Below are 25,406 nucleotides of genomic sequence, written 5' to 3' on the forward strand. Positions count from 1 at the left end.
GCAGACATCTTGTTGGTGTCACAGTAGCAGCAAGCAGCAAGTGAGTAAACAGAGAGCCGGAGGAAGTGGGCTGATTTCTTCCAAAAGCCAGAGCAAACACCATCTAAACTGACGAGTAGAAAGGTCATTAGCAGTAGTTTATCACTTCCCAGGACGACAAGACGACACTGTCTTATTGGTGGTGTTTTAGCTCTGCAGTGAGTTCCACTACTGTATATCACAACACTGTCTTATTGGTGGTGTTTTAGCTCTGCAGTGAGTTCCACTACTGTATATCACAACACTGCCTTATTGGTGGTGTTTTAGCTCTGCAGTGAGTTCCACTACTGTATATCACAACACTGTCTTATTGGTGGTGTTTTAGCTCTGCAGTGAGTTCCACTACTGTATATCACAACACTGCCTTATTGGTGGTGTTTTAGCTCTGCAGTGAGTTCCACTACTGTATATCACAACACTGTCTTATTGGTGGTGTTTTAGCTCTGCAGTGAGTTCCACTACTGTATATCACAACACTGTCTTATTGGTGGTGTTTTAGCTCTGCAGTGAGTTCCACTACTGTATATCACAACACTGCCTTATTGGTGGTATGTTAGCTCTGCAGTGAGTTCCACTACTGTATATCACAACACTGCCTTATTGGTGGTGTTTTAGCTCTGCAGTGAGTTCCACTACTGTATATCACAACACTGCCTTATTGGTGGTGTTTTAGCTCTGCAGTGAGTACCACTACTGTATATCACAACACTGCCTTATTGGTGGTGTGTTAGCTCTGCAGTGAGTTCCACTACTGTATATCACAACACTGCCTTATTGGTGGTATTTGAGCTCTGCAGTGAGTTCCACTACTGTATATCACAACACTGCCTTATTGGTGGTGTTTTAGCTCTGCAGTGAGTTCCACTACTGTATATCACAACACTGCCTTATTGGTGGTGTTTTATCTCTGCAGTGAGTTCCACTACTGTATATCACAACACTGTCTTATTGGTGGTGTTTTAGCTCTGCAGTGAGTTCCACTACTGTATATCACAACACTGCCTTATTGGTGGTGTTTTAGCTCTGCAGTGAGTTCCACTACTGTATATCACAACACTGCCTTATTGGTGGTGTTTTAGCTCTGCAGTGAGTTCCACTATATCATGGTTAACCCTTTCAGGTGTATAATCTCAATTAGATTAGATTAAAATATATTGTCATTATACAGCACAAGTACAGTACAACGAAAATAAGTTTGGCATCCAACTGCCAATGTAACAGTAAAGTGCAATAGTAATATACACTGTACAGGTGATTAAACTGGGTAGAACATATATAGATTTGTACTAATGAGTACTAGTGATGATCAGATGTCTGTATACAGAGTTGTAGTATACTGGCCAGCAGCGTAACTAGTAAGATATGTCTATTCTATCCACACTGTGTCTCCATCTATCCAACTCTGGAACACGGCATCAGGGCATTCTGTCAGAACACACACACCTATACCATCTTTCTAGGTTCAGTGTGGACAACCCAAAGCCGGCAGATTGGGGGGGAAAGAGAATCCATATTGTAGTATAATGCTGCGAGTTCTGTGTGAAAAAGGGCTAAAGAAAGGTGGTCTGATTGTCCCAGGTGGGGGAGGGGGACAGCTCGGTGTATACATCCATCATGTTAGAGTAAATAATAAAAGTAAATGTAATAAATGTAATAAAATACATAGTGTTTTGTCTCCTCAGGTCACCAAGAGACATTTTGGTGGAATTTGGGAAGCATAGATTAAAATCTCCTGCAACAAGTGAGTTCTGTTGTTTGCTAATGGCAGCATGCAGTTCCTTCATTGCTAGCTTGGCATTAGTATCAGGAGCTATTAGCTATTGTCCCCGACTAGGAATTTGTATAGTCGACTTTGATTGGCCAAAATTTGCTGATAGCCCAAATGGATCATCCCATTTGGGCTGTGGGGGGTGCTTAATGTCTGATGATTTAACTTATTCATCCCTCTATCTCTCTCCCACCCTCTCTCTCTTTCTCTTTTATCTCTCTATATCCCCCCTATCCCTTTCTCTTTATCCTAGGAGGTATATAGGCTGCAGGCACAATGGTAGCTGTAAATTCCCTGGGCTGGTAGAAAGATCTACACTAGATCATGATATATTCCACGTTAGCAGGAATACATAGAGAACAGTGACTCACAACGGTATTGTTTGTGCACCATGTTTTGTTATATAAATATAAATGGCAATAGCACTGTCATGAAAATCATGGTCTGTGTAAATTGATTAGTGTCCCCCCCCCCCCCCCCCCCCACATGCTGAATGAATAATTTCCTGAAAAACTATGAGCAAACCTCTCATAAGCACAAGGCCCTTCCGCATGATCGATTAGTCGACTAAGGATTCCTTTAGTCAAAGACAGCCCTACTCACACAAGATCTTAATTCCAATGATGATACAGCAAAAATGGCCACCGCTCGTTAACACGGAACTCCCGGTGGAGTTCTACAATTCCAAGATACAATTCAGAGCAAGCGTTCCAAAGAATAGGACAATAAAAAGGAAAAGGCACAGCTTGAGCTCTTTATTGATTCCGAGCAGCAGAGGAGTGAACCACTTTGCACTCTGACCTTTTACGCCTTAATGCCCGTCTTAGTGTGACTATACGCCGCCGCTTAATAATGAATAGGAAAACTACAGAGTGAGAGAGACAGAGACAGAGAGAGACAGAGACAGAGACAGAGACAGAGACAGAGAGAGAGAGAGAGATAGAGAGAGAGAGAAAGAGAGAGAGAGAGACAGAGACAGAGACAGAGAGAGAGAGAGAGAGAGAGAGAGAGAGAGAGAGAGAGACTCACCCCTTTCAGCTGCTGAGCTCCGCTGATGTGCTGAAAGACTCTGTCAATCTCCTGCTCGATACGCCGGGCCCAGTGCATTATCCTGTGGGTACATGTCACAGAACACTTCTCAGAAAAGAAGGAATTGAGAATGGTAAATGGGCTGCTTCATGCATGTAGTCCTTTTATCCAAAGTGCTTTACGACTTGTGCTTCACATTCACCACATGCACATGTCGACGGTGCCGACCTGCGCCTTGCCGGGAGCGCTCAGGGGTTAAGGGTCTTGCTCAAGGACACTTCTAAAACGCCGGGATCTAACCCGGGAACCTTCAGATTACCAGGTGACTATTTATTGAGCATCTGAGAGTAGGAGCGCTGATCTGAGATCAGATTGGCTAATGTGTGGACGTGGGTGTTTGTAGTGTATGTGTGGTATAGAATACCATGATCAGAGTCTGCGGATATGCATGGGTGAGCCCGAAACACCAGGGAGGGGGAGGGGGAGGGGGACATATGGCAGACAACTTACAATCAATTGATAAACTATTCAATAATATTAATACATACATAAATAAAGTAGTAATCCATTTTACAAACAACAAAAGAACAAAAGGAAAGACACATAATATAATCCCTTTGTTATCCACTCCCAGTTTCTGCTACTCATGATCCACCTCTTTATAGACGATTTAAAAGTGGAGAAGGGGCTTATGGACTTCAATTCCATTGGTACTGTAGGCTATTCCATAGTACTGTTTAGATTATTTGTGGTGGTGGCAAACTGGGACATGTAATACATACAGATAATAAATGATTTGTGGTGGTAGCAAAATAGGACATGTAATATACACAGATTATTAGATTATTTGTGGTGGTGGCGGCAAAATAAAACATGTATTACACGTATTATTAGATTATTTGTGGTGGTGGCAATCTGGGACATGTAATATACACATATTATTAGATTATTTGTGGTGGTGGCAAAATGGAACATGTAATACTTGTATTTAGATTATTTGTGGTGGAGGAAAACTGGGACATGTAATATAAAAATTCTTAGATTATTTGTGGTGGTGGCAAAATGGGACATGTAATACATACAGATTATTCGATTATTTGTGGTGGTGGCAAACTGGGACATGTAATACATACAGATTATTAGACTATTTGTGGTGGTCGCAAACTCGGACATGTAATACATACAGATTATTAGATTATTTGTGGTGGTGGCAAACTGGGACATGTAATAGATTAGGGCTGTCAACGAATATTATTATTTTATTTTTTTAACTTTTTCTCCTTATTTTCTATTTTTCTTCCATCCCAATTTCGTATTTCCAATTCTTCCCTCCCCTGTCTTGAACGTTGCTAGACTATGCCTCCCACTGGTCAGCTGTAGTGAGGATAGAAGCCTTGCATCACGTGTCCCCTCCGGTACACGAGGAGGCAGCCTGTCGCATCTTTTCACCGCAACAGCTCGAACTCTCAGTGGCGAGGAGTAACGCGTGGGAGGGACATGCAATATACACAGATTATTAGATTATCTGTGGTGGTGGCAAACTGGCACATGTAATACTAGGGCTGTACCGAATGTCATTTTTTAACATTCGAAGCTTCTATTGAAATACACCAGCTTCTAATCTGGTGTATTTGCTAAATCTGTGTAATTTTTCTTATGTGGGTAAAACAACTAGAGCCTTTAAATCAAGAATCAGTGAACACAAATGTGCAGTGAGAAATTCAGATGTCAAGTCGTTGGTAGCTCGACATTTCTCCAAGTGTAAACATACCGTCAACAATCTCAAATATATGGGACTAGAGTTAGTAATCAGGCCTGCGAGAGGTGGAGACAGACACAGGTTGCTGTTGCAACGTGAATGTTATTATATCCACCTGTTCAACTGCATCGAACCTAGAGGAATGAATGAGGAGAATGTTTTAACCTGTTTCCTTTAACCTCCTTATACCTACATTATTATTTCTGGTTTAATTATGTTGTTGTTTGTTGTTTCTAAACAAGAGGTATGTTTCTCAAGGATGCTCAATGTATAATTTGGAACTATTTAATTAAATGTGTAAAGGGGCTCAATTAGCCCTAGAAACTAAGGGCATGTTATATGTTATATATCAAGTTTCTGGTAATTTTGTTTTGTTTTGTTTTTGATATATTTATATATATATGTATAATTTGTGGATTTATGAATGGACTCTACTTTGATAGGTCATCCCTTTGGTCACAATGCACAGACACACCTGCGTCGTGATGTCATTTCCTGTCATGTAATTACCTGCCAGGTGTATATAACTACCATCTTGATTGTATTACCTTTGCTAGCCATATCACTGAAGAAGGACATAGTTCCGAAACATGTCTGTTTCCAATTCAGGCTGCCATTAAAACTATTGAACCTGAGAGTGCTGGTCCGGGTATCCTGCTTTTGTTATTTTCTTTTAGAATACTGTTTGAGTCTTAATTTTGTTAAGAATATAGGACAGGCATGTATAAGCATTATGCTTCAGTCTGTACCTTTTCAGTCACTGTAAAATCAAATATTGTTAAATGATTGTGCATATTGTATTGTGTGAGATGATGACTGAATAAACTACTACTACTACTACTACTACTACTACTACTACTACTACTACTACTACTACTACTACTACTACTACTACTACTACTACATAATAATAATAATAATAATAAAAAATTTTTTTTTTACTATCCTCAAACTAAATCCTCAATTTGAATAAAGTGATTAATCTGATTAAACTAGTATTTTTTTAAATTTAAATCAACTTTCTTTAATAAATATAACTCATCAGTTTTGTTAAAATCATAATTATAACCATAAATAATCCAATAAGGGCACGGTTGGTACGAAAGTGATGGTGACGTCTTGATGGAGCGCAAAACAAATGGGACATGTAATACATACAGATTATTAGACTATTTGTGGTGGTGGCAAACTGGGACATGTATTAATGTAATAACTGCAGAGTGAGACATAATGAATGTGTTATTCTATCAGTTTGGGAGATGTATTTGTGGTGGGCCTGTTTGATATTGTGGTGGGCCTGTTTGATATTGTGGTGGCCCTGGGCCTGTCTGATATTGTGGTGGGCCTGTTTGATATTGTGGTGGGCCTGCCTGATATTGTGATGGGCCTGACTGATATTGTGATGGGCCTGTCTGATATTGTGGTGGGCGGCGGGCCTGTGTAATATTGTGATGGTCCTGTTTGATATTGTGATGGGCCTGACTGATATTGTGATGGGCCTGTCTGATATTGTGATGGGCCTGACTGATATTGTGATGGGCCTGACTGATATTGTGATGGGCCTGTCTGATATTGTGATGGGCCTGTCTGATATTGTGATGGGCCTGTCTGATATTGTGATGGGCCTGTCTGATATTGTGGTGGGCCTGTCTGATATTGTGATGGGCCTGTCTGATATTGTGATGGGCCTGACTGATATTGTGATGGGCCTGTCTGATATTGTGATGGGCCTGTCTGATATTGTGGTGGGCGGCGGGCCTGTGTAATATTGTGGTGGGCCTGTTTGATATTGTGGTGGGCCTGCCTGATATTGTGATGGGCCTGACTGATATTGTGATGGGCCTGACTGATATTGTGGTGGGCCTGTCTGATATTGTGGTGGGCGGCGGGCCTGTCTGATATTGTGATGGGCCTGTCTGATATTGTGGTGGGCCTGAATGATAGTGGTGGGCCTGATTGATATGCATGGGAAGAGCTGCTGTGACACATACTAGGGCTGAGCAATAATCAAACTGTAATCAAAATCACAATATGGCCTCTACTAGTGCAATATCCAAATCACAGGAGGCTGCAATATTTAATAGAGGCAACATGTGAATCAAAATACTATTCTAGATTAAATATTGTGTGCTGAAGAGAGGCCTACAAATTACATTCCACAGATGGTATGTACTGGTATGTATTTGTACTACATACCACTACCAGTACTACATACCATATTTATAACGTAACGTATAATATAATTGATAAACTGCACCTTAGATTACACTGTTTACTGCTCATATTGTTATATTCAGAGTTAATTATATTGTTTATGCATGTTATTTTTATCTTTACTATAGTTTTATTGCCTATATTTATGTGTTCTACTATTACCCTGCCCATACCTGTACATTATGTACCTCCCCTCCTGCATGCTGCTATGATGCCCGAATTTCCCGAAAGGGATCAATAAAGGAATATCTTATGTTATCTTAGACCCCACAAATATCACATGATCATAATTGTAATCCTTTAAAAAAAATCAATGAAGATGAAAATAATGATGCAAAAAATACCATTCCCACAAAAATTGTGAATCGTATCACAACTGCGATATATCAGAATAGTCGCAATACATTTATATGATAACATCAGTAGGATAACACACACCAGCACATATCAGTTTTCATCATGGTTGGACAAGCCGTTGAGGAGTACTTCACATTTTTAGTTTTGTGAAAATAGTACCTACATAGAATAACTTCACAGGACTCCTTGCTATAGTAGGATAAACATATTATTCGCAAATCGGACAAAACATTCATAAGTAACACATCACTTCCTGTGTTTACCATGTGTTATTCATATCAACTATACTTTTTTTTACAAATTATACATTTGAAAACGCTGGTCCCTAGGTGCCACACAAAGCAAGCTTCATGAGGCTTCCGGTTTACGCTCGGGTCAGATGGCTGCGTGACTTTTCCGAGCTCCGTGACCACTTGAAGTTTTCACTCCATTTTAAGACAACAATCTGAATTTCAGATGCACAGAACAAGACAGCACTACTACTTTCACGGCTCCAGGCCTAGTCACCTACTAGCTATGAAGATACGTGCCAGTGAGCAATTTGCGGATATCCCTTCCATCAAAAACCAACAGGGGGAGGTAACCACCAACCCCAAAAAGATGAATGATACATTTCGCTCTTTTTATTCCAACCTGTACAAGTCAGAGGTGGTCTTTGATCATACCAAGCTGGAGGATTTTCTTAATCAAATCAACCTACCACAGATCTCGGAAGATAGTGCTAAGCTGTTAGCTGCACCTATCACGCTGGTTGAGCTTAGAGAGGCGATTGCGGATATGCAACGGGGCAAGGCTCCCGGATGGGACGGCATTCCACCGGAACTCTATCTTGCATTCTGGGATGTACTCGGTCCCTTATTACTCTCAATGATTTTACACTCAATCAAAGAGGGCAATTTTTCCAGAGATGTCAATATGGCGCTTATATCTGTTTTACTCAAGAAGGATAAGGACCCCACCGAGTGTGGCAGCTACAGGCCCCTAAGTCTCCTCGGAGCCGATCTAAAGCTATATGCCAAGGTTCTAGCCACCTGACTTCAAAAGCATATGACATCTCTAGTTCACCCTGATCAGACCGGCTTCATAAGAGGCCGTCTGGTTACTGACAACATCAGACGGTTACTGCACGTGATTGATGCCAGCAAGGATGTTGCAGTCCCTACAGCGGTCATGTCCTTAGACGCAATGAAGGCATTTGACAGATTGGAGTGGTCTTACTTGTGGGCAGTTCTTAGAAGGATGGGGTTGGGTGAAGGTTTCATTCATATGATCAAAGTTCTCTACACAGGGCCTTCGGCCATGATCTTAACGGGGAAGTTCTGCTCACCACTCTTCTGTCTCGCGCTCTTCGCCATATCCCTCGAACCTCTAGCTCAATACATAAGACAGTCCCAAATTATATCTCCTGTTTCGATTCAGGGCACACATCACCATATCAGCTTATACGCAGATGATGTACTCCTGTTTATGCAGAATCCCTCCGTCTCTCTACCTCATCTTCTCAGCGTGATAGATGAGTTTGGCAGCCTGTCCGGCTTTAAGATCAACTGGCCAAAATCTGCTTTTCTTGCACTTAAGAGCCTGTGAAGGCTACCATCCTACCTGCAAACATACTTATGGTGGAGCACTTTAAATGTCTCGGGATTGAAATATTCCCCACTATTAGCCAGACGGTAAGGTATAATTACTCCAGCTTGGGTGACAGGATTACGAATGACTTCAACAGGTGGTCAAAATTTAAGAATTCATTACAAGCCTGTGCGTCAATAATTAAAATGAATATTTTACACAGAATTTACTTTATCAGCTCCATGCTCCCGTTACCTACTCCTGTTGGTTACTGGCAGAAATTGCACTCTGCCTCATAAATTCGTTTGGAACAATAAACACCCGCGCTTGAAGAGATCCACTGCCCAAAGGAGTAAACTCGATGGGGGCTTAGCATTTCCAGACTATAAATATTATTTTCAAGCTTTCTCTCTGAGACCTCTGATCACTTGGTTTGACGCTCAAGCAGCCGTGTCTTGGCGACCATTGGAGGAGAAGATGGTGTCCCCATATAGACTTCAGGATATTGTGTATACCAACATATCAATTAAGCAATGCAAATTACGATTTGGCCCTCTTATCACACATGTGATCCAGACTGGGCATGACACCCAGAAAGTGTCTACTAACCGCCATCAATGGCACACACATTCCCTTTTATTTAATAACAATTTACTCCTTATTGGACAACAACCTATTAGGTACCCTAGATGGGAAAAGAAAGGCATCCACACGTTGGGGGATATCTTCGATAACTCTGGTCTCCACTCTTTCCAGGATCTATCCAACGGATATGATCTCCCCGGATCCTCCTTTTTCTTTTATTTACAAATAAGAGCAGCTCTGAAGGCTCATGGAGTTCCATGGGACGCTCCTCTAATGCGACACCGTTTTCACAAATTATTTTATGACAAAGAGATAGGGATGTCCCGATTCGATTATGTGATCGGGATCGGGGCAGATCACGTGATTTTCCGAAGATCGGGATCTGCAAAAAATAAATAAAGATTGTCCATTTTTTATTCAACAAACATGACCATGTTCACGTCTTAAACTCATACTGAGGCCTTAGTTTTGAGTTTTAAATTGCATATCATCATTCATTTATTTATTGTCACACAGAGCAGAAGAATTTTGCCAAAACAAACCAATAGTATCCAGCTGCAAAACGGCAGACCAGCCAAACTCTCAGACCCAAATTAAAAAGAATTATTTTATTTTTTTAATCCCAATTTCTCACATTACATTCACCCTGAATGTTGACGTTATCCAGGTGAAAAGTTAACTTCATTCAAGCGAGGCATGGATGAAGCTGGATACTATTGGTTTGTTTTGGCAAAATTCTTCTGCTCTGTGTGACAATAAATAAATGAATGATGATATGCAATTTAAAACCAAAACTAAGGCCTCAGTATGAGTTTAAGACGTGAACATGGTCATGTTTGTTGAATAAAATAAAAAAAGTTTAAAATTTTTTTTTTTTTTTTTTGATCGGATCGGGAAAGATCGGTATCGGTAGATACTCAAAATCACATGATCGGGATCGGATCGGGAGCAAAAAAACGTGATCGGGACATCCCTACAAAGAGACATCGAGAGGCTTCGTTTCTGACTTTTATCGCCATTTACTTATGTCCTCGTATAAAGACCTCCCCCTGGACAGGGACGTGCACAGGACTTTAGAGGGGCAGGTGCTCCAAGGCTGAAAAGGGCACTATAGGCCCTACCTGTGTGTTTTAACCGAGCACGATTTTTAAGGGCCCTTTTCGGGCGGGGGGGCCCCTTTTTATGTTTTTTGGGGGGTTTTGGTATTCAATCGAATATTGAATATTGAACTATCAGTGCAGGAGCTCACTTATCCTTGAAAGACACTTTTATCACTGACTTAAAAGGCCCATACATCTCAGGGGGGAGGAAATAAGTTCTTACCCTACAGACCCCAAGAAGTACTGTAACTGAGGGGTACAATTCCCTGACTGTATTGTTAGATATGATATTTAATACCACTACCTCATGTACTTTAACTTCTGGCCACCCAGTACAAGATATAAGTATGATGAACACTTTCCCACCTGATGAAACGAACCAACACAAATGTACCAAATCGAATATTTAATACAGCAAAAGGTGTATACAACATTCACTTAATTACATTTATGATTTGAAATATTGAATATGCACTTTTATGGCAAATGAGTATTCGTAGGTAAATCAACATTGAATGTCCAATCTCTGGTTGCGCAGGGAGTAAGTATACAACCTGGAATATTTAGGAAACGATAGCGATGGTACTTAAATGATTATAGCTGGATACACTAAGGGGGGGGGGGGGGGGTCCCGCTGGTTGTAAGACAGTAGGAGGGGGGGTTAGAGAAGCCGCTGGCGGTATCCCATCTGGCCGACGGTGTCTTGGGAGAATCCAAAGTCTTGGACACGGTGCCCACAGAACCTCGGGCCGCAGACGAATACAGCTGGACCCTCTGTGGAACGGTATCTGCCGGTCCACAACGGAGAGACGTGGTGCGACCTCACGTGTAGAGCGCCGCCTCACCTGGAGTCCTCTCCGGGGGGTAATTCCAACACTCGGCAGTGTTGGCCTTTATCCATGGAATAATCAAAGCACACAAAGCATAATCCAAGAGCCGTGGAAGGCTCGCCGTCGTCTGGGTAGAGTAATCCAATATACAGGTCCAGTCGCTCTTGACCCGGAGCTCCTCGGATGCAATCACCACTAGGGGTCTGACCAGCCTGGTTAAGCGTCCAGATAACGTCAGGAACGATGGGGGTGCTGATAACTGTAGAACTCTAACCGAACGATGCACCATACATAAATAGACTATTATTAGCTTAATAGAATACGTCCAACTCGACGGTATGGTGCCAAACTATGACCATTCAACTATTAATCTACACGATATCTCAATGCCTATTCTGGGCCAAGTAGGCCTTACTACACCGCACGTGCGTCGTGGGGAGGCTTTTGCGTCTGTCACTCTGTTGGAGGGTAAAGAACTGGACTAAAAGGGAAAGTTCTACTTTACGAGCGCCATATATATATGCGCTATGAACAAATAGTACCATTCGTATTTCGCCCGGCATATTACTGCGCGGAACCGGGGGTTGCCTCGACATGTTAGGCGGCACGATTGAACTTGGACCTAGGGGTATGGCAACCTGGCGCCAGGTTCTCGTCCAATGGTAGAATGAAACTATTATGGGCTGTTTAGTAGAAACGGGGATATTCAATGCATATTGTACAAGGAATATACAGGGGATATCAAACGATATACAAATACAATTAAATATATATATATAAATAAATATACATATTCGGTTTAATCTGATCCTTCACAACAGCCGCACCCTAATTAGTCCCACCTAATTAGCTAAGCAGAGACAGATTAACCGCACTGTCTTCCACTCAAGGTCCGCTGTAAGGGTCAGTCAACTCACAAAGTCATAGGGTCATGGTCATCATCGATAGTATCTGGGAGTCGGGGCAGTTCTATGAGCCTCGCCACGGGACGTGTGTAAGTGCGCCCTTGGACGAGTACTTCAGCTGCTCGGACCTTGCCATCGGCACCGGTGATCACTTTGCTTACGCGGCCAGCCGGCCACATAGCTCTGGGTAGTGACTGGTCAATAATCATGACGACTGTTCCTTCTGTCAAATTGTCTCTCTCTTTTACCCACTTCTGGCGGGTCTGTAGAGACGGTAGGTAGTGAAGTAGGAAGCTGCTCCAAAACTTGTCAGCTAGTACTTGGCTGTACCTCCACATTCTTCGGCCGTTCGCTTCTTCGGGCCTGTACATTGTCTGGGGTAGCGCGGGGTCCAGCCGCACCATTAGGAGTGTGTTGGGGGTGACTGGGTCGACGTCTGCTACATCACTGGAGACGTAACCGAGGGGCTTTGAGTTCAATACTCCCTCGATCTCCGTGAGGACTGTCATTAGGACTTCCTCTGCCACAGTCTGGGCTCCGAGTACGGCATACAGGGCTGTCTTTATAGAACGTACTTCTCGTTCCCAGGTTCCACCGAAGTGGGGTGCGTTCGGGGGATTAAACTGGAAGTCAATCTGGGCTGGAGCAAGGTGGGTCTTAAGTTCTGGGCCCATAGCTTGGAAGCTCTCTCTCAGCTCTCTTTCTCCGCCTTTGAAGTTGGTCCCGTGATCAGACAACAATGTAGACGGTTTTCCTTTCCGTGATATGAATCTCCGGAAGGCCATAAGGAATGAGTCTGTGCTCATGGTCGGAAGGAGCTCGATATGTATCGCTCTGGTGGTCATGCATTTGAATACAATACCCCACCGCTTCTCGGTGCCTCTTCCTCTCTTTATATACAACGGGCCAAAACAGTCCATGCCTGTGGAGTGGAATGGCTTGTCGCCGATTCGGAGGCGACAGGGGGGTAGGTCAGCCATCCGTGGTATGCTGGGCTGCGCGCGCCACTTACGGCAGTCTAGACAGGTTCGCTGGAAGCGCCGTACTGCTTCTCTCCCTTGCAATATCCAATAACGACGTCTGATCTCCGCGAAGACTCTCTCTGCTCCTGCGTGGTGCACATCCTCGTCGTATTTCTTTATGATCAGCTCTGTGACCTTGTGTCGGCTGTTCAAGACGATCGGGTGCTTAATGTCATCTGGTAGATCGGGGGCTCTCCGCAGGCGACCACCCACTCTGATGAGATTATGTGCGTCACTCTCTGGTGCCAGGTGAATCAGTCTGCTGTCTGATGGGATGGGGTTTCCTCCCTGTAGACAGTCTAGCTCATCGGGGAACGAGTCTCTCTGGGCTCGTTGTAGTAGAAGAAGTTCTGCTTCTTCGTAGTCAGCTGCTGACATGTCAGTGGTGGACTGAATCTCTGGGTGGTGCCGCAGGAATGTTCTTTGTTGCGCACTCTCTAGGGTAATGCAATCATCTATGTTGGGGTCTGTGGAGGCGACAGTGCTCAGTCCACAGAACATAGGCTTCTTGTTCTCAGCCTCCTTGTTACTTGCTTCCCTCGGGGTGGGCGTAGGCCAATCTCCTTCCGGGAGCTGGAGGAATGCTGGTCCGTCACTGTAGATGTTGCGACGGGTTAGGTCATCCAGGGACATTCCCCGGGTGATGACGTCAGCTGGGTTGTGTTTGGTATCCACATACCTCCAGCTTGCTTCTTCTGTTAATTCTTGAATCTCGGTGACTCTGACTCCCACAAAGACTTTGTATCTGCATGAATCAGACTTAATCCATGTGAGTACTGTCGTGGAATCTGACCACAAGATTGTTCTATGCACCGGAATGGTGAGTTCACGTTGGATTAACGTGGCTAGATGCGCTCCTGCGAGGGCTGCGCAGAGCTCTAGACGTGGGATAGATTGTTGCTTACGTGGGGCTATTCTTGAGCGGGCCAGTATGAAAGCAGTGTGTATCTCTCCTCCCATCTCTTGGGCACGCAAATAGGCAACCGATCCGTAGGCTACTTCGGAGGCGTCGCTGAAGACGTGTAGCTCAATCTCGCATGTCTCTGGCCTCACTGTGGATGGGAAGTAGCTGCGGCGTATATTGACACCTGGGAGTGAGCGGAGTTCCGTCTCCCACTCTCTCCATGTTGAGGCAAGGTGTGCGGGTATTGGGTCGTCCCAGCCCTGGTCCTTGTCCCATAGTGCTCGTACAATCATCTTTGCCCTGGTGGTGTAAGGTAGAATACATCCCAACGGGTCATATTGTCTGGCGAGTGTTCTGTACACACTCCGTCTGGTGGTCGGTATCGCCGCCGACCTTCCTTGCTCTGGAGCCAAGGGTTTGTGTCTATAGTGGAGCGAGTCTGTTTTGAAGCGCCAGACTAATCCTAGTGTCATTTCTTGGGCTTCTCCTGGGATTGTCGCCATCCAGGTCTCGCTGCTGGCAGCCTTGTCTGCGGAGGAGAGGCTGCGTAATACGTGCGGGTCACTGCTGGCCCACTGCCTGAGATCAAAGCCTCCTTTGATTAGGGAGGCGCGTAACTTGATTAGGAGAGCCTCGGCTTCTTCTTGAGTCGAGACGCTTTGTAGACAGTTGTCCACGTAGAAACTGTTCTTCACACTGTGTTGGACCTCTTCATCTGCTGCTGGGTCCTCTGTGACGTGTTTCTGTAGTGCAAAGGTAATAATACATCTATTTTATATAGCGCTTTTCCAGGTGCTCAAAGACGCTTTACATGGGCAGGAGAGACAAACTATGGCAAAACAAAAAACAGAACAAAAATAATACATGACAAAAATAAAATAAAATAACACCGACAGAATTAGAGGTCAAAAGCAAGATTGAAAAGGTGAGTTTTGAGGGCTGATTTAAAAGATGTCAGGGTGTTTGCATCACGGATATGGCTGGGGAGGGCATTCCAGAGGGAGGGGGCAGCAGCAGCGAAGGCCCTGTCGCCCCAGGTCCGGAGCCTGGTCGTGGGAGGTGTTAGGAGGTTGGCATCTGCAGACCTAAGGCGACGGGTGGGCGTGTGACGGTGGAGGAGGTCGGACAGGTAGGGAGGGGCAAGGTTGTTGAGGGCTTTGAATGTGATGAGTAGTATTTTAAAATGTATCCTGTATTTGATTGGAAGCCAGTGGAGGTCGTGGAGGACAGGGGTGATGTGATCAGAGCGACGGGTGGAGGTGAGCATGCGGGCAGCAGAGTTTTGGACATATTGGAGTTTATTGAGGATAGTGTTTGGTGAGCCGTAGAGGATGCTGTTGCAGTAATCTAGTCGTGATGATATGAATGCATGAACCAGTGTTTCAGCAGCGGAGAGTGATAGGGAGGGGCGGAGACGGGCAATGTTCCGGAGGTGGTAGAAGGCCGATTTGGTTATGTGGTTCACACAGCACGGGCTGCATGTGGTTCCGAAGGGGAGTACTTCCCACTGGTAGATGGATGGGTTCTCATCTCCGATCTTCTCTCTCCATAGGAACCGTAGCAGAGGCTTGTCCTCCTCTACTAGTCTCACCTGCAAGAACATCCCTTTGATATCCCCGCTTATAGCCACCTTGTCCTGGCGGAAGCGCAGTAGCACGCCTAGTAGGGAGGGGCCGAGTGTGGGGCCGGGCAAGAGCTCTTTATTCAGGATTTGGGATCCGATCTGGTAGCTGCAGTTAAACACAATGCGATCCTTGCCATTGTGATGGACCTTGTGATGCGGCACGTACCATGATTCGGTCGTCTGATCGGCCTCTTTAATGTCAATCTTTGTTACGTGTCCCGCTGTGATTAGCTTCTCAATCTCAGCTCAGTACACACTCTGTTGAGCGGGGTCTTTGGCTAGTCGCCGCTCTGTGTTCAGTAGATAGCGCTCCGTGGCGTCTTTCTTTGCGTGAAAGGGGGGCATTCCCTCTCGCCTCAGGAGTGGAGTCGCGTATCTCATCACTCCACCGACTGTGACTCTCTTTGTCCCCTGCTCGAGTAGGTTGATGGCGTAAATGTCTTCTTTAGAGCGAATGTCTTTCTTTTCGTTCTTAAAGGGCATTGTCTCTAGGGTCCATAGCCTCTCGACATGCTGCAGGAGAGTGGTGTCTTCTTCTGTCGTTCTGGAGTGGAAGCAGCTAGTGGCTGCTGTTCGGTTGAGAGATTTAGCGAGGGGGCCTTGCAATGTCCATCCTAGGCGGGTCTCGACTGCTGCAGGACAGCCTCTGGGACCTGTATGGACCCGGTCAATCGGGACTATGAGTTCTGCATGGTCGGAGCCTATCAACAGGGTCGGGGTAGCGCCGTCTATGAGCGGGATAGGTAATTGACGCAGGTGCACATATTTATCCATCAACTTGGTGACAGGGTAGGTGTACTGCGATAGTCCTATTTCTTGGCTGGTGAAAGCATTTGTGATCTTGTACCGTCGCTCTGGCTGCCCGTTGGCTGCGATAGTGAAGGAGACATTCTCGCCCTTTATCGTCTTTAAATCTCTTCTTATTGTCCGAATCGTCATTTCGTTCTTGCTCCCCCGCAGTCCCAGCTGAGTCGCAGCGGAGGCGAGCAGAAGGGTCTTCTCTGACCCGTCATCAAGGACGGCGTAAGTGTCCATGACTTTATCCTGGTAGCTCAATGTCACACGGACTACCTTTAAGAGCACTTGAGCTCCGTTGCTGCTGGCGGGGTCAATGTACATGACACTTGCCTTGGTGCCGCTCCGTGGTGCAGGTATAGGCCGTCTTCCGTTACTATCGTGTAGTATATCTAGATGGGCTCCATCGCACCGGCTGCACCTTTTCTTTAGGCGGCATTCGGCTGCCATGTGGGGCCGCGCACATCGATAACAGCGCCGGTTGGACTTTATCCATTGGCTCACTTCTTCTGCATTCATCTTTGTGAATGAGTCACATTGTGACAGCCAGTGTTCTTTCTCACAGTAGGGACACGCTATCTTCCACTTCTCCTTTCTCGAGGGGGTGCTGTGACTCTTACTGCTCGGTACTGACTCTGATTGGTGCATGACAGTCACCGATCTTCTTCCATCACTTATTCTCCTGGGTCCCTCTCTGGAGCTTGGCGTGCTCCGCCCGAAGGTGTCCAGTCGTAAGCTGCTGACCTATCTCGCCAGGAAGTCGGCCAGATCAAGGAGGGATGGCTCGGGGCCGTCGGGATCTCGGTAGTCCCTCTGCCGCCGAAAGCGCTCCTGTTTTGCGGGTGGCAGCTTCTCCAAAATCCTCTCAACGTTAGAGTTGGCGTACAGCTCATGCATGCCCTTCTCCCGTTGAGCTCCCAGCATCCCCACCAGGGACTGCACTTTGATTGACAGGTCGTCTAGTGAGCGATTGTCTGTGGCTGGGGGTAGGCGGTCAATATGCCTTATCTCCTGGATTACGTAATCCCATATACGTCCGTATCTTTGATCCAGCGCTGCAAGGGCCGCTGTGTATGGGGTCGAGGAGGTAGCATAGGCTAGCGCTATATTGTGCGCTCGCGGTACTTTCAGGTGCTTCAATAATATTGCATACTTGTGGCGTTCATCAGCGACATCCACCATCATTGTCTCTAAGCACATCCGGAGCTCCGTGTACTGTGCTCGACTCTCATAGGCGAAGTCTGGGAATGACGGCGTGGCGTTGTATGACGCCGTGGATGGCTGATACATCGGCGAGCGTTGGGGGAGAGACCTCCTGGGCGAGTCCCCTCTTGCGCCTCGCTGTGGGCTGGTACTGGCAGGGTACCATGGCCCGCTGGTCCAGGTACTGTTCCTCGGGGGTGGTCGTGCGTCGTGCTCACCCGTAAATAGAGTCGGGGGTCTGTAGCGCAGCGCCGCGGGGGTATAGCCTGGACTGTATGGGACCTCCTGGTCCGGTGGAGTACTGTGCTGTCGTCGGGCTTGGTTCTCCTCTTCTCCCTCTTCTTCTTCTATCAAATCTTCCAGATCCTGTAATCGTTTATTTAGCTTCTCCGCAGTGTAGGCCGCTCCTTCCTTGTAGCTGGGTCTCGCTTGGACCGGTATGGGAAGGGGGTCTGCGGGGGGTCTAGACTCGGTCTGTTGGTCAAGTTCAGGGTCGCTTGCTCGTTGCGGTGACGCTGCTCTTGACTGCTGTCTCGACGAGTTCCTTGAGCCCCTGGCGGAGGGAGAGGGAGTTGTCCTTTTGATCAGCTGCTCTATTAGTTGCACTTGTTGCTTGTCGCGCTCGGCTTGTATCCTGTCGCGCTCTGCGTCTCTTTGGGCATCGGCAGCGGCGCGCTGGGCGTCGGCGCGCTCTGTTTCTCTTTGGGCACCGGCAGCGGCGCGCTGGGCGGCGGCGCGCTCTGTTTCTCTTTGGGCACCGGCAGCGGCGCGCTGGGCGTCGGCCCGGTCTCTTGCCATATTCTCTTCCATCTGGAAGCGTCTCATCTCCAGACGTGTGCGCTGTTCTTCGCTCCGTTGCTGCGCTTGGAGGTGTTCGCGCTTGCCAAGCATCTGTGCTTGGAGCCGATCGCGCTCGGCGGAGGCTGTCAGGCTGACGAGGAACGCCTGTTGTAGTGTCCTCTCCGCTTCGTTGGGGGAAGGCGGTAGTGGAGGTGAGCCGCTCCTGCGTGAGCCGCTCCTGGGGGTACTCGTTGGGGAGTCCTGGAGCTCTAGTTCCTCGGCGCTCTCCTCCTCTTCCTCCGTGCAGAGTTCTCTCTCTGTAGGGTTGTCTTCCTCCCGGGGCTTGTCGGGGACTACTTCTTTAGTAGTGGCGGGGGGTAAAGGCATGTCAATTCCCTCCTGGTCCCCACCGTGGGCTTGGTCAGTTACATTAGGACCTACTAGGGCCTCTGTGGTCGGGGAAACCTGGTCGTTAAGGTCAGACATAATTTTACTTTCTACTTTTACCACGTTTACCGTTTGTCGAAGGCTAGGTAGTTGACTGACAGTGTAAGCCTCTAAGTACTGAGGTGTCTGTCGTCTGCGCCGCGGGCGTTCTAGGTTAGGAGGATCGTTTCGTGGAGTGTTCATCATAGGCCATTTCGATATTAATAACACTATATTAATATTACACTAGTTACCCTCCGGCTCGAAGGACCAATTGTAACTGAGGGGTACAATTCCCTGACTGTATTGTTAGATATGATATTTAATACCACTACCTCATGTACTTTAACTTCTGGCCACCCAGTACAAGATATAAGTATGATGAACACTTTCCCACCTGATGAAACGAACCAACACAAATGTACCAAATCGAATATTTAATACAGCAAAAGGTGTATACAACATTCACTTAATTACATTTATGATTTGAAATATTGAATATGCACTTTTATGGCAAATGAGTATTCGTAGGTAAATCAACATTGAATGTCCAATCTCTGGTTGCGCAGGGAGTAAGTATACAACCTGGAATATTTAGGAAACGATAGCGATGGTACTTAAATGATTATAGCTGGATACACTAAGGGGGGGGGGGGGGTCCCGCTGGTTGTAAGACAGTAGGAGGGGGGGTTAGAGAAGCCGCTGGCGGTATCCCATCTGGCCGACGGTGTCTTGGGAGAATCCAAAGTCTTGGACACGGTGCCCACAGAACCTCGGGCCGCAGACGAATACAGCTGGACCCTCTGTGGAACGGTATCTGCCGGTCCACAACGGAGAGACGTGGTGCGACCTCACGTGTAGAGCGCCGCCTCACCTGGAGTCCTCTCCGGGGGGTAATTCCAACACTCGGCAGTGTTGGCCTTTATCCATGGAATAATCAAAGCACACAAAGCATAATCCAAGAGCCGTGGAAGGCTCGCCGTCGTCTGGGTAGAGTAATCCAATATACAGGTCCAGTCGCTCTTGACCCGGAGCTCCTCGGATGCAATTACCACTAGGGGTCTGACCAGCCTGGTTAAGCGTCCAGATAACGTCAGGAACGATGGGGGTGCTGATAACTGTAGAACTCTAACCGAACGATGCACCATACATAAATAGACTATTATTAGCTTAATAGAATACATCCAACTCGACGGTATGGTGCCAAACTATGACCATTCAACTATTAATCTACACGATATCTCAATGCCTATTCTGGGCCAAGTAGGCCTTACTACACCGCACGTGCGTCGTGGGGAGGCTTTTGCGTCTGTCACTCTGTTGGAGGGTAAAGAACTGGACTAAAAGGGAAAGTTCTACTTTACGAGTGCCATATATATATGCGCTATGAACAAATAGTACCATTCGTATTTCGCCCGGCATATTACTGCGCGGAACCGGGGGTTGCCTCGACATGTTAGGCGGCACGATTGAACTTGGACCTAGGGGTATGGCAACCTGGCGCCAGGTTCTCGTCCAATGGTAGAATGAAACTATTATGGGCTGTTTAGTAGAAACGGGGATATTCAATGCATATTGTACAAGGAATATACAGGGGATATCAAACGATATACAAATACAATTAAATATATATATATAAATAAATATACATATTCGGTTTAATCTGATCCTTCACAACAAGTACCCTATATTCTGTATTGTTTAATATAAATGCATTTTTTATTCCAATCCCGATTTGTATTTGAGATTCCCAAATCCCATCGGACTTGACTTCTTCGTGTCCCTCAATGAGTGTAATACCAGCATTCAACTGTATGCGCCACAGCGGTTTCTATTAGGGATGTCCCGATCACGTTTTTTTGCTCCCGATCCGATCCCGATCATGTGATTTTGAGTATCTACCGATAACGATATTTCCCGATCCGATCAAATATATATATATATATATATATATATATATATATATATTTATTTATTTTTTATTCAACAAACATGACCATGTTCACGTCTTAAACTCATACTGAGGCCTTAGTTTTGGTTTTAAATTGCATATCATCATTCATTTATTTATTGTCACACAGAGCAGAAGAATTTAGCCAAAACAAACCAATAGTAGCTAGCTGCAGAACGGCAGACCAGCCACACTCTCAGACCCAAACGCATTTCCTTTGATTTAATTATACATCAAATGATTTATGTCAAGGATTGCAATGCCTCACTTGAATGAAGTTAACTTTTCACCTGGATAACGTCAACATTCAGGGTGAATGTAATGTGAGAAATTGGAATTAAAAAATAAATAAAAATAAAAAATCATTTGATGTATAATTAAATCAAAGGAAATGCGTTTGGGTCTGAGAGTGTGGCTGGTCTGCCGTTCTGCAGCTGGATACTATTGGTTTGTTTTGGCAAAATTCTTCTGCTCTGTGTGACAATAAATAAATGAATGATGATATGCAATTTAAAACCAAAACTAAGGCCTCAGTATGAGTTTAAGACGTGATCATGGTCATGTTTGTTGAATAAAAAAAATAAAGTAAAAAAAATAAAAAATAAAAAGAATTCCAGATTTTTTTATTTATTTTTTGCCGATCCCGATCTTCGGAAAAACACGTGATCGGCCCCGATCCCGATCACGTGATCAGATCAGGACATCCCTAGTTTCTATCATCATCATCATCATCATCACCACCCACGCTATGCATAAAATATATAGGTCCGCGGAGAGGCATGCTGAGGAGGCCGTGCAAACTGCAATGGAATATGGGGCATCTCTCTCTCTTTACCTAATATTTTTATTCTATCCTGAAATTTTTCAGTTGGAAGGGCAGTCTATATGCGTAACGGTAAACATTTTAATAAAAAAAAAATATATAAAAAATATATTTATTTTTCAAAAAGCGCACTTTTTTTATGAGGCTCAAAAAGGCAGGTGCTCAAGCACCCCTTGAGCTCTATGTGTGCACGTGCCTGCCCCTGGATACGATTTGGAGAAGGGATGTCCCGGAGTTGGATGTAGATTTTGATTGGGATTAGGGATGGGAATCGCGAACCGGTTCCCGTTGGGAGCCGGTTCCTAATGGTCCGATTCCTGGAATCGCATGACTCCGTGACTCTCGATTCCTGTATCGATACCATGTGTTTCCGACGTATGATGTAACGCCAGTTTGTTTGGGACCGGAGCCACCATGTCTGGCAGAAAAAGACGTTCGAAAGCGTGGCTGCATTTGACCAAAGTTGATGAAAACAGCGCAAGCGCAATTTCATCGAAGGGGGGAAATACGAGCAACATGCTAAAGCATTTATCAACACGGCATGCCCTTAACGTGCTGGAAGAATGTCGTGTTTTTGATGTGCTACGGACGAGTGCTGCTGCTGCATCTACCTCCGTTACCGAAGGTAGAATCCAATGTTATTATTACAATAACGTTAGCGCCATGCATGCAAACAAAACCTAAATGAAAAACGAATGCTTTCATCACTGTATAAATATTATCCCATTTCAGAAGATGACATAGTGGTTATCGCGAATCTCAGGAAACCCCTTTCACTTTAACACAGCGGGGTAAACTGACACAAGAAAAAGTGAACAAGTTACACCGAGCTGTCACAACATTTGTGGTGAAAGGTTTGCACCCTTACTCCACGGTAGAAGCATCAGAATTTCTGTAGGTGAATTGCTTTCTTAGATGTTACTTATGTCATGTCAACTCATGTGTCAGTTATGTTTTTACTTTTAACGTTTATTTATACAGGTAGGTTATTGATAACGAATTATCTTTTGCAACAACGACCTGTTGAATGTAACTACAGTTCAATAGATTCAATAAGAGAATCTCAAATAAATTATTTTATTTAAGTGTGTAGTTAAAAAAAAACAGTTTTTGTATTTTTCTGACATGGGGGGCATGGGGGGCTCAACAATAAAACGACAATCATGTTGTTATTCTACCAGCTTAGTTCTGTTGCATTCCCACAATGTTTTGTAGGGAGATGACAAAGGCTCTCAACCCCAAATATAACCCCCCATCCAGAGAGTTTAACCAACCGCCTGATCCCTGCATGGTATAACGTTGAGAAGGGCAATTTGATTTAGAAAACGAAAGCGGTGTACCAAGCACAGACAGGGACAGTTGTGGCTGAGGAGATTGACGGGATCCTGGAGGAGTTTGGAGTTAGAGAGAAGGTTGTGGCAGCCACCGTCGATAATGCAGCCAACATGGATGTAGCAGTGAGAAGGCTATACACATCATCAAGTTGGGATGTTTCGCCCACACACAACCTAGGAGCAGTTATGTTTTTACTTTTAACCTTTATTTATACAGGTAGGTTATTGCTAACAAATTCTCTTTTGCAATAACGACCTGTTGAATGCAACTATACAGTTCAATAGATTAAATGAGTTCTCAAATACATTATTTTATTTAAGTGTATAGTTCATTTCTTTTTTACAGTTTTTGTATTTTTCTGACATGGGGGCTCAACAATAAATGATAAATTACAATCAGAAATGTCAAGTTGCATGTTGTTATTCTAACCAGCTTAGTTCTGTTACATTTATAATTTAAATAAATAAATTGGAAATGCATCAGGAATCGATAATGGAATCGTATCGATCAAATCTTATCAATTCCCATCCCTAATTGGGATGCAGTCTGGGGAAATGTTCGGCTATCCTCACGCAACCCAGATCACCAACAGATTCATCTAAATTTTGTTCACAGAACTTATTTGACCCCTAGACCAGTGGTTCTCAACCTTTTTACACCAAGTACCACCTGAGAACATAGCTGGCCCTCCAAGTACCACCATATGACCGACGTTAAAATACAGTCTATTCATTTCAGCTATGCACAGTTCACGCAGGAGGCAAATGTATTCCTTCCTAATACCATTATTTATTGTTAACTTTTATCAGACACAGCCACAATGTACAAAGGGGTAGCACTAGAACTAGCAAACTCTTCCACACAACTCATACAATGCAAGGGGCATTGAGAACATAATAACTAACACTAGCAAGTGAGAAAATTAAGAACAACTGTATTTCAGCAAATGTACTTAATTCTCTCTCTCTCTCTCTCTCTCTCTCTCTCTCTCTCTCTCTCACACAGCAAGCAAGTATCCTTCATTCTCACACACACACACACACACACACACACACACACACACACACCGACCGACTGGCCAACCAACCAACCAACCGACCAACCAACCAACCAGCCGACTCACCAACCGACCAACCGACCAACCAACCAACCAACCAACCAAACAACCGACCAACCGGCCAACCAACCAACCAACCGACCAGCCAACCAACCAACCGACCCACCAACCGACCCACCAACCAACCAACCAACCAACCGACCGACCTACCAACCAACCAGCCGACCCACCAACCGACCAACCAACCGGCCAACCAACCGATCGACCAACCGACCAACCAACCAACCAAACGACAAACCAAATATGGCGGACTTCATAGGTCCTTATGGCAGATTTGCATGACTGTACACCTAATAGTCAGGAAATCAATAAGCCTGATGGTGGTGCTAGAGGAAAGGTCATGGGGTCACCAAAATCAATAATGTTCTTCCTCTAGAGGTTATGAATGTTCACAGCAAGTTGGAAAAGATTATAATATAAACACAGGGGTTAACACGGGGGTGGCAGCTGTCTGACATGTCATTTCAGGATCTAAATGAGTTCATCGGTTATGATGACTGACTAGATGGATGCACTGTGCAGTTCTAACGAGAAATACAATAAAGAAACACCACTCGTTCATCTCACAAGCCTCCCTTTGTTCTCTCATCATGACCACATGGCCTATATAGATTTACTACTGGTGATAGATATGATGCTCACCATTGTGTCCTTTATGACAGGGTGGATTGGCCTTCTCTTGCAGAAAGGCGCAACAAACACTGGCTCGTAAGCAACCTCTTTATATCTCTTCACTGTTAGAATGGAATATTCTATTAGATTCAATCTAATGGCTGGATGACTTGTAGGGTTCCTCCAGTATGTTCTGATCTAATGACTGGATGGTGCTTAGGTTCCTCCAGTATATTCTGATCTAATGACTGGATGGTTCTTAGGTTCCTCCAGTATGTTCTGATCTAGGAGAAATCAGCTATTTCCTATGACGCCTCTAACTCTTGGAATGTCCTCCAACTCTCTCTGAAGTTGGAGGTTCTCCCTTCCCTTGGAGAGTTCAAGCGTATGATTCCTGACCATTGTGTGACTACCTGTTTAGCTGTTATTATTATTATTATTTTATTTGTATTGTTTATCTTTTGTGTCATATTTTGTATGAATATTGCTGCTTTATTTGTGTCACTGTTTGTTTCTGTAAAGGAGGGAACCCTCAGAAACTCTTTCTGACCAATTAATAGTCTCTACACTTTTACACTACAGTATGTAGCCTAATGGGTCTGATAGTCATCTGAAAGCAGTTTTAGCATGAAAGAGTATAGCATGGCTCTCTCTCTCTC

The 25,406-nt window shown here is 44.9% G+C and overlaps 1 protein-coding gene across 1 annotated transcript in view; it reads right to left on the bottom strand.

Moving 5' to 3' along the window:
• Positions 1–25,406, bottom strand: part of cacna2d2b (calcium channel, voltage-dependent, alpha 2/delta subunit 2b) — a gene marked incomplete at both ends in the record, with an annotated part of 138,855 nt that overhangs the window by 92,478 nt on the left and 20,971 nt on the right. Inside the window, one exon of the mRNA XM_084316007.1 lies at positions 2,837–2,918. Coding sequence (XP_084172133.1) covers positions 2,837–2,918 — 82 coding nt within the window. The remainder of the gene's footprint in view (positions 1–2,836; positions 2,919–25,406) is intronic.

The sequence above is a fragment of the Notolepis coatsorum genome, assembly GCF_963971535.1.
Source record: "Notolepis coatsorum genome assembly, chromosome: 6".
Lineage (NCBI taxonomy): Eukaryota > Metazoa > Chordata > Actinopteri > Aulopiformes > Paralepididae > Notolepis > Notolepis coatsorum.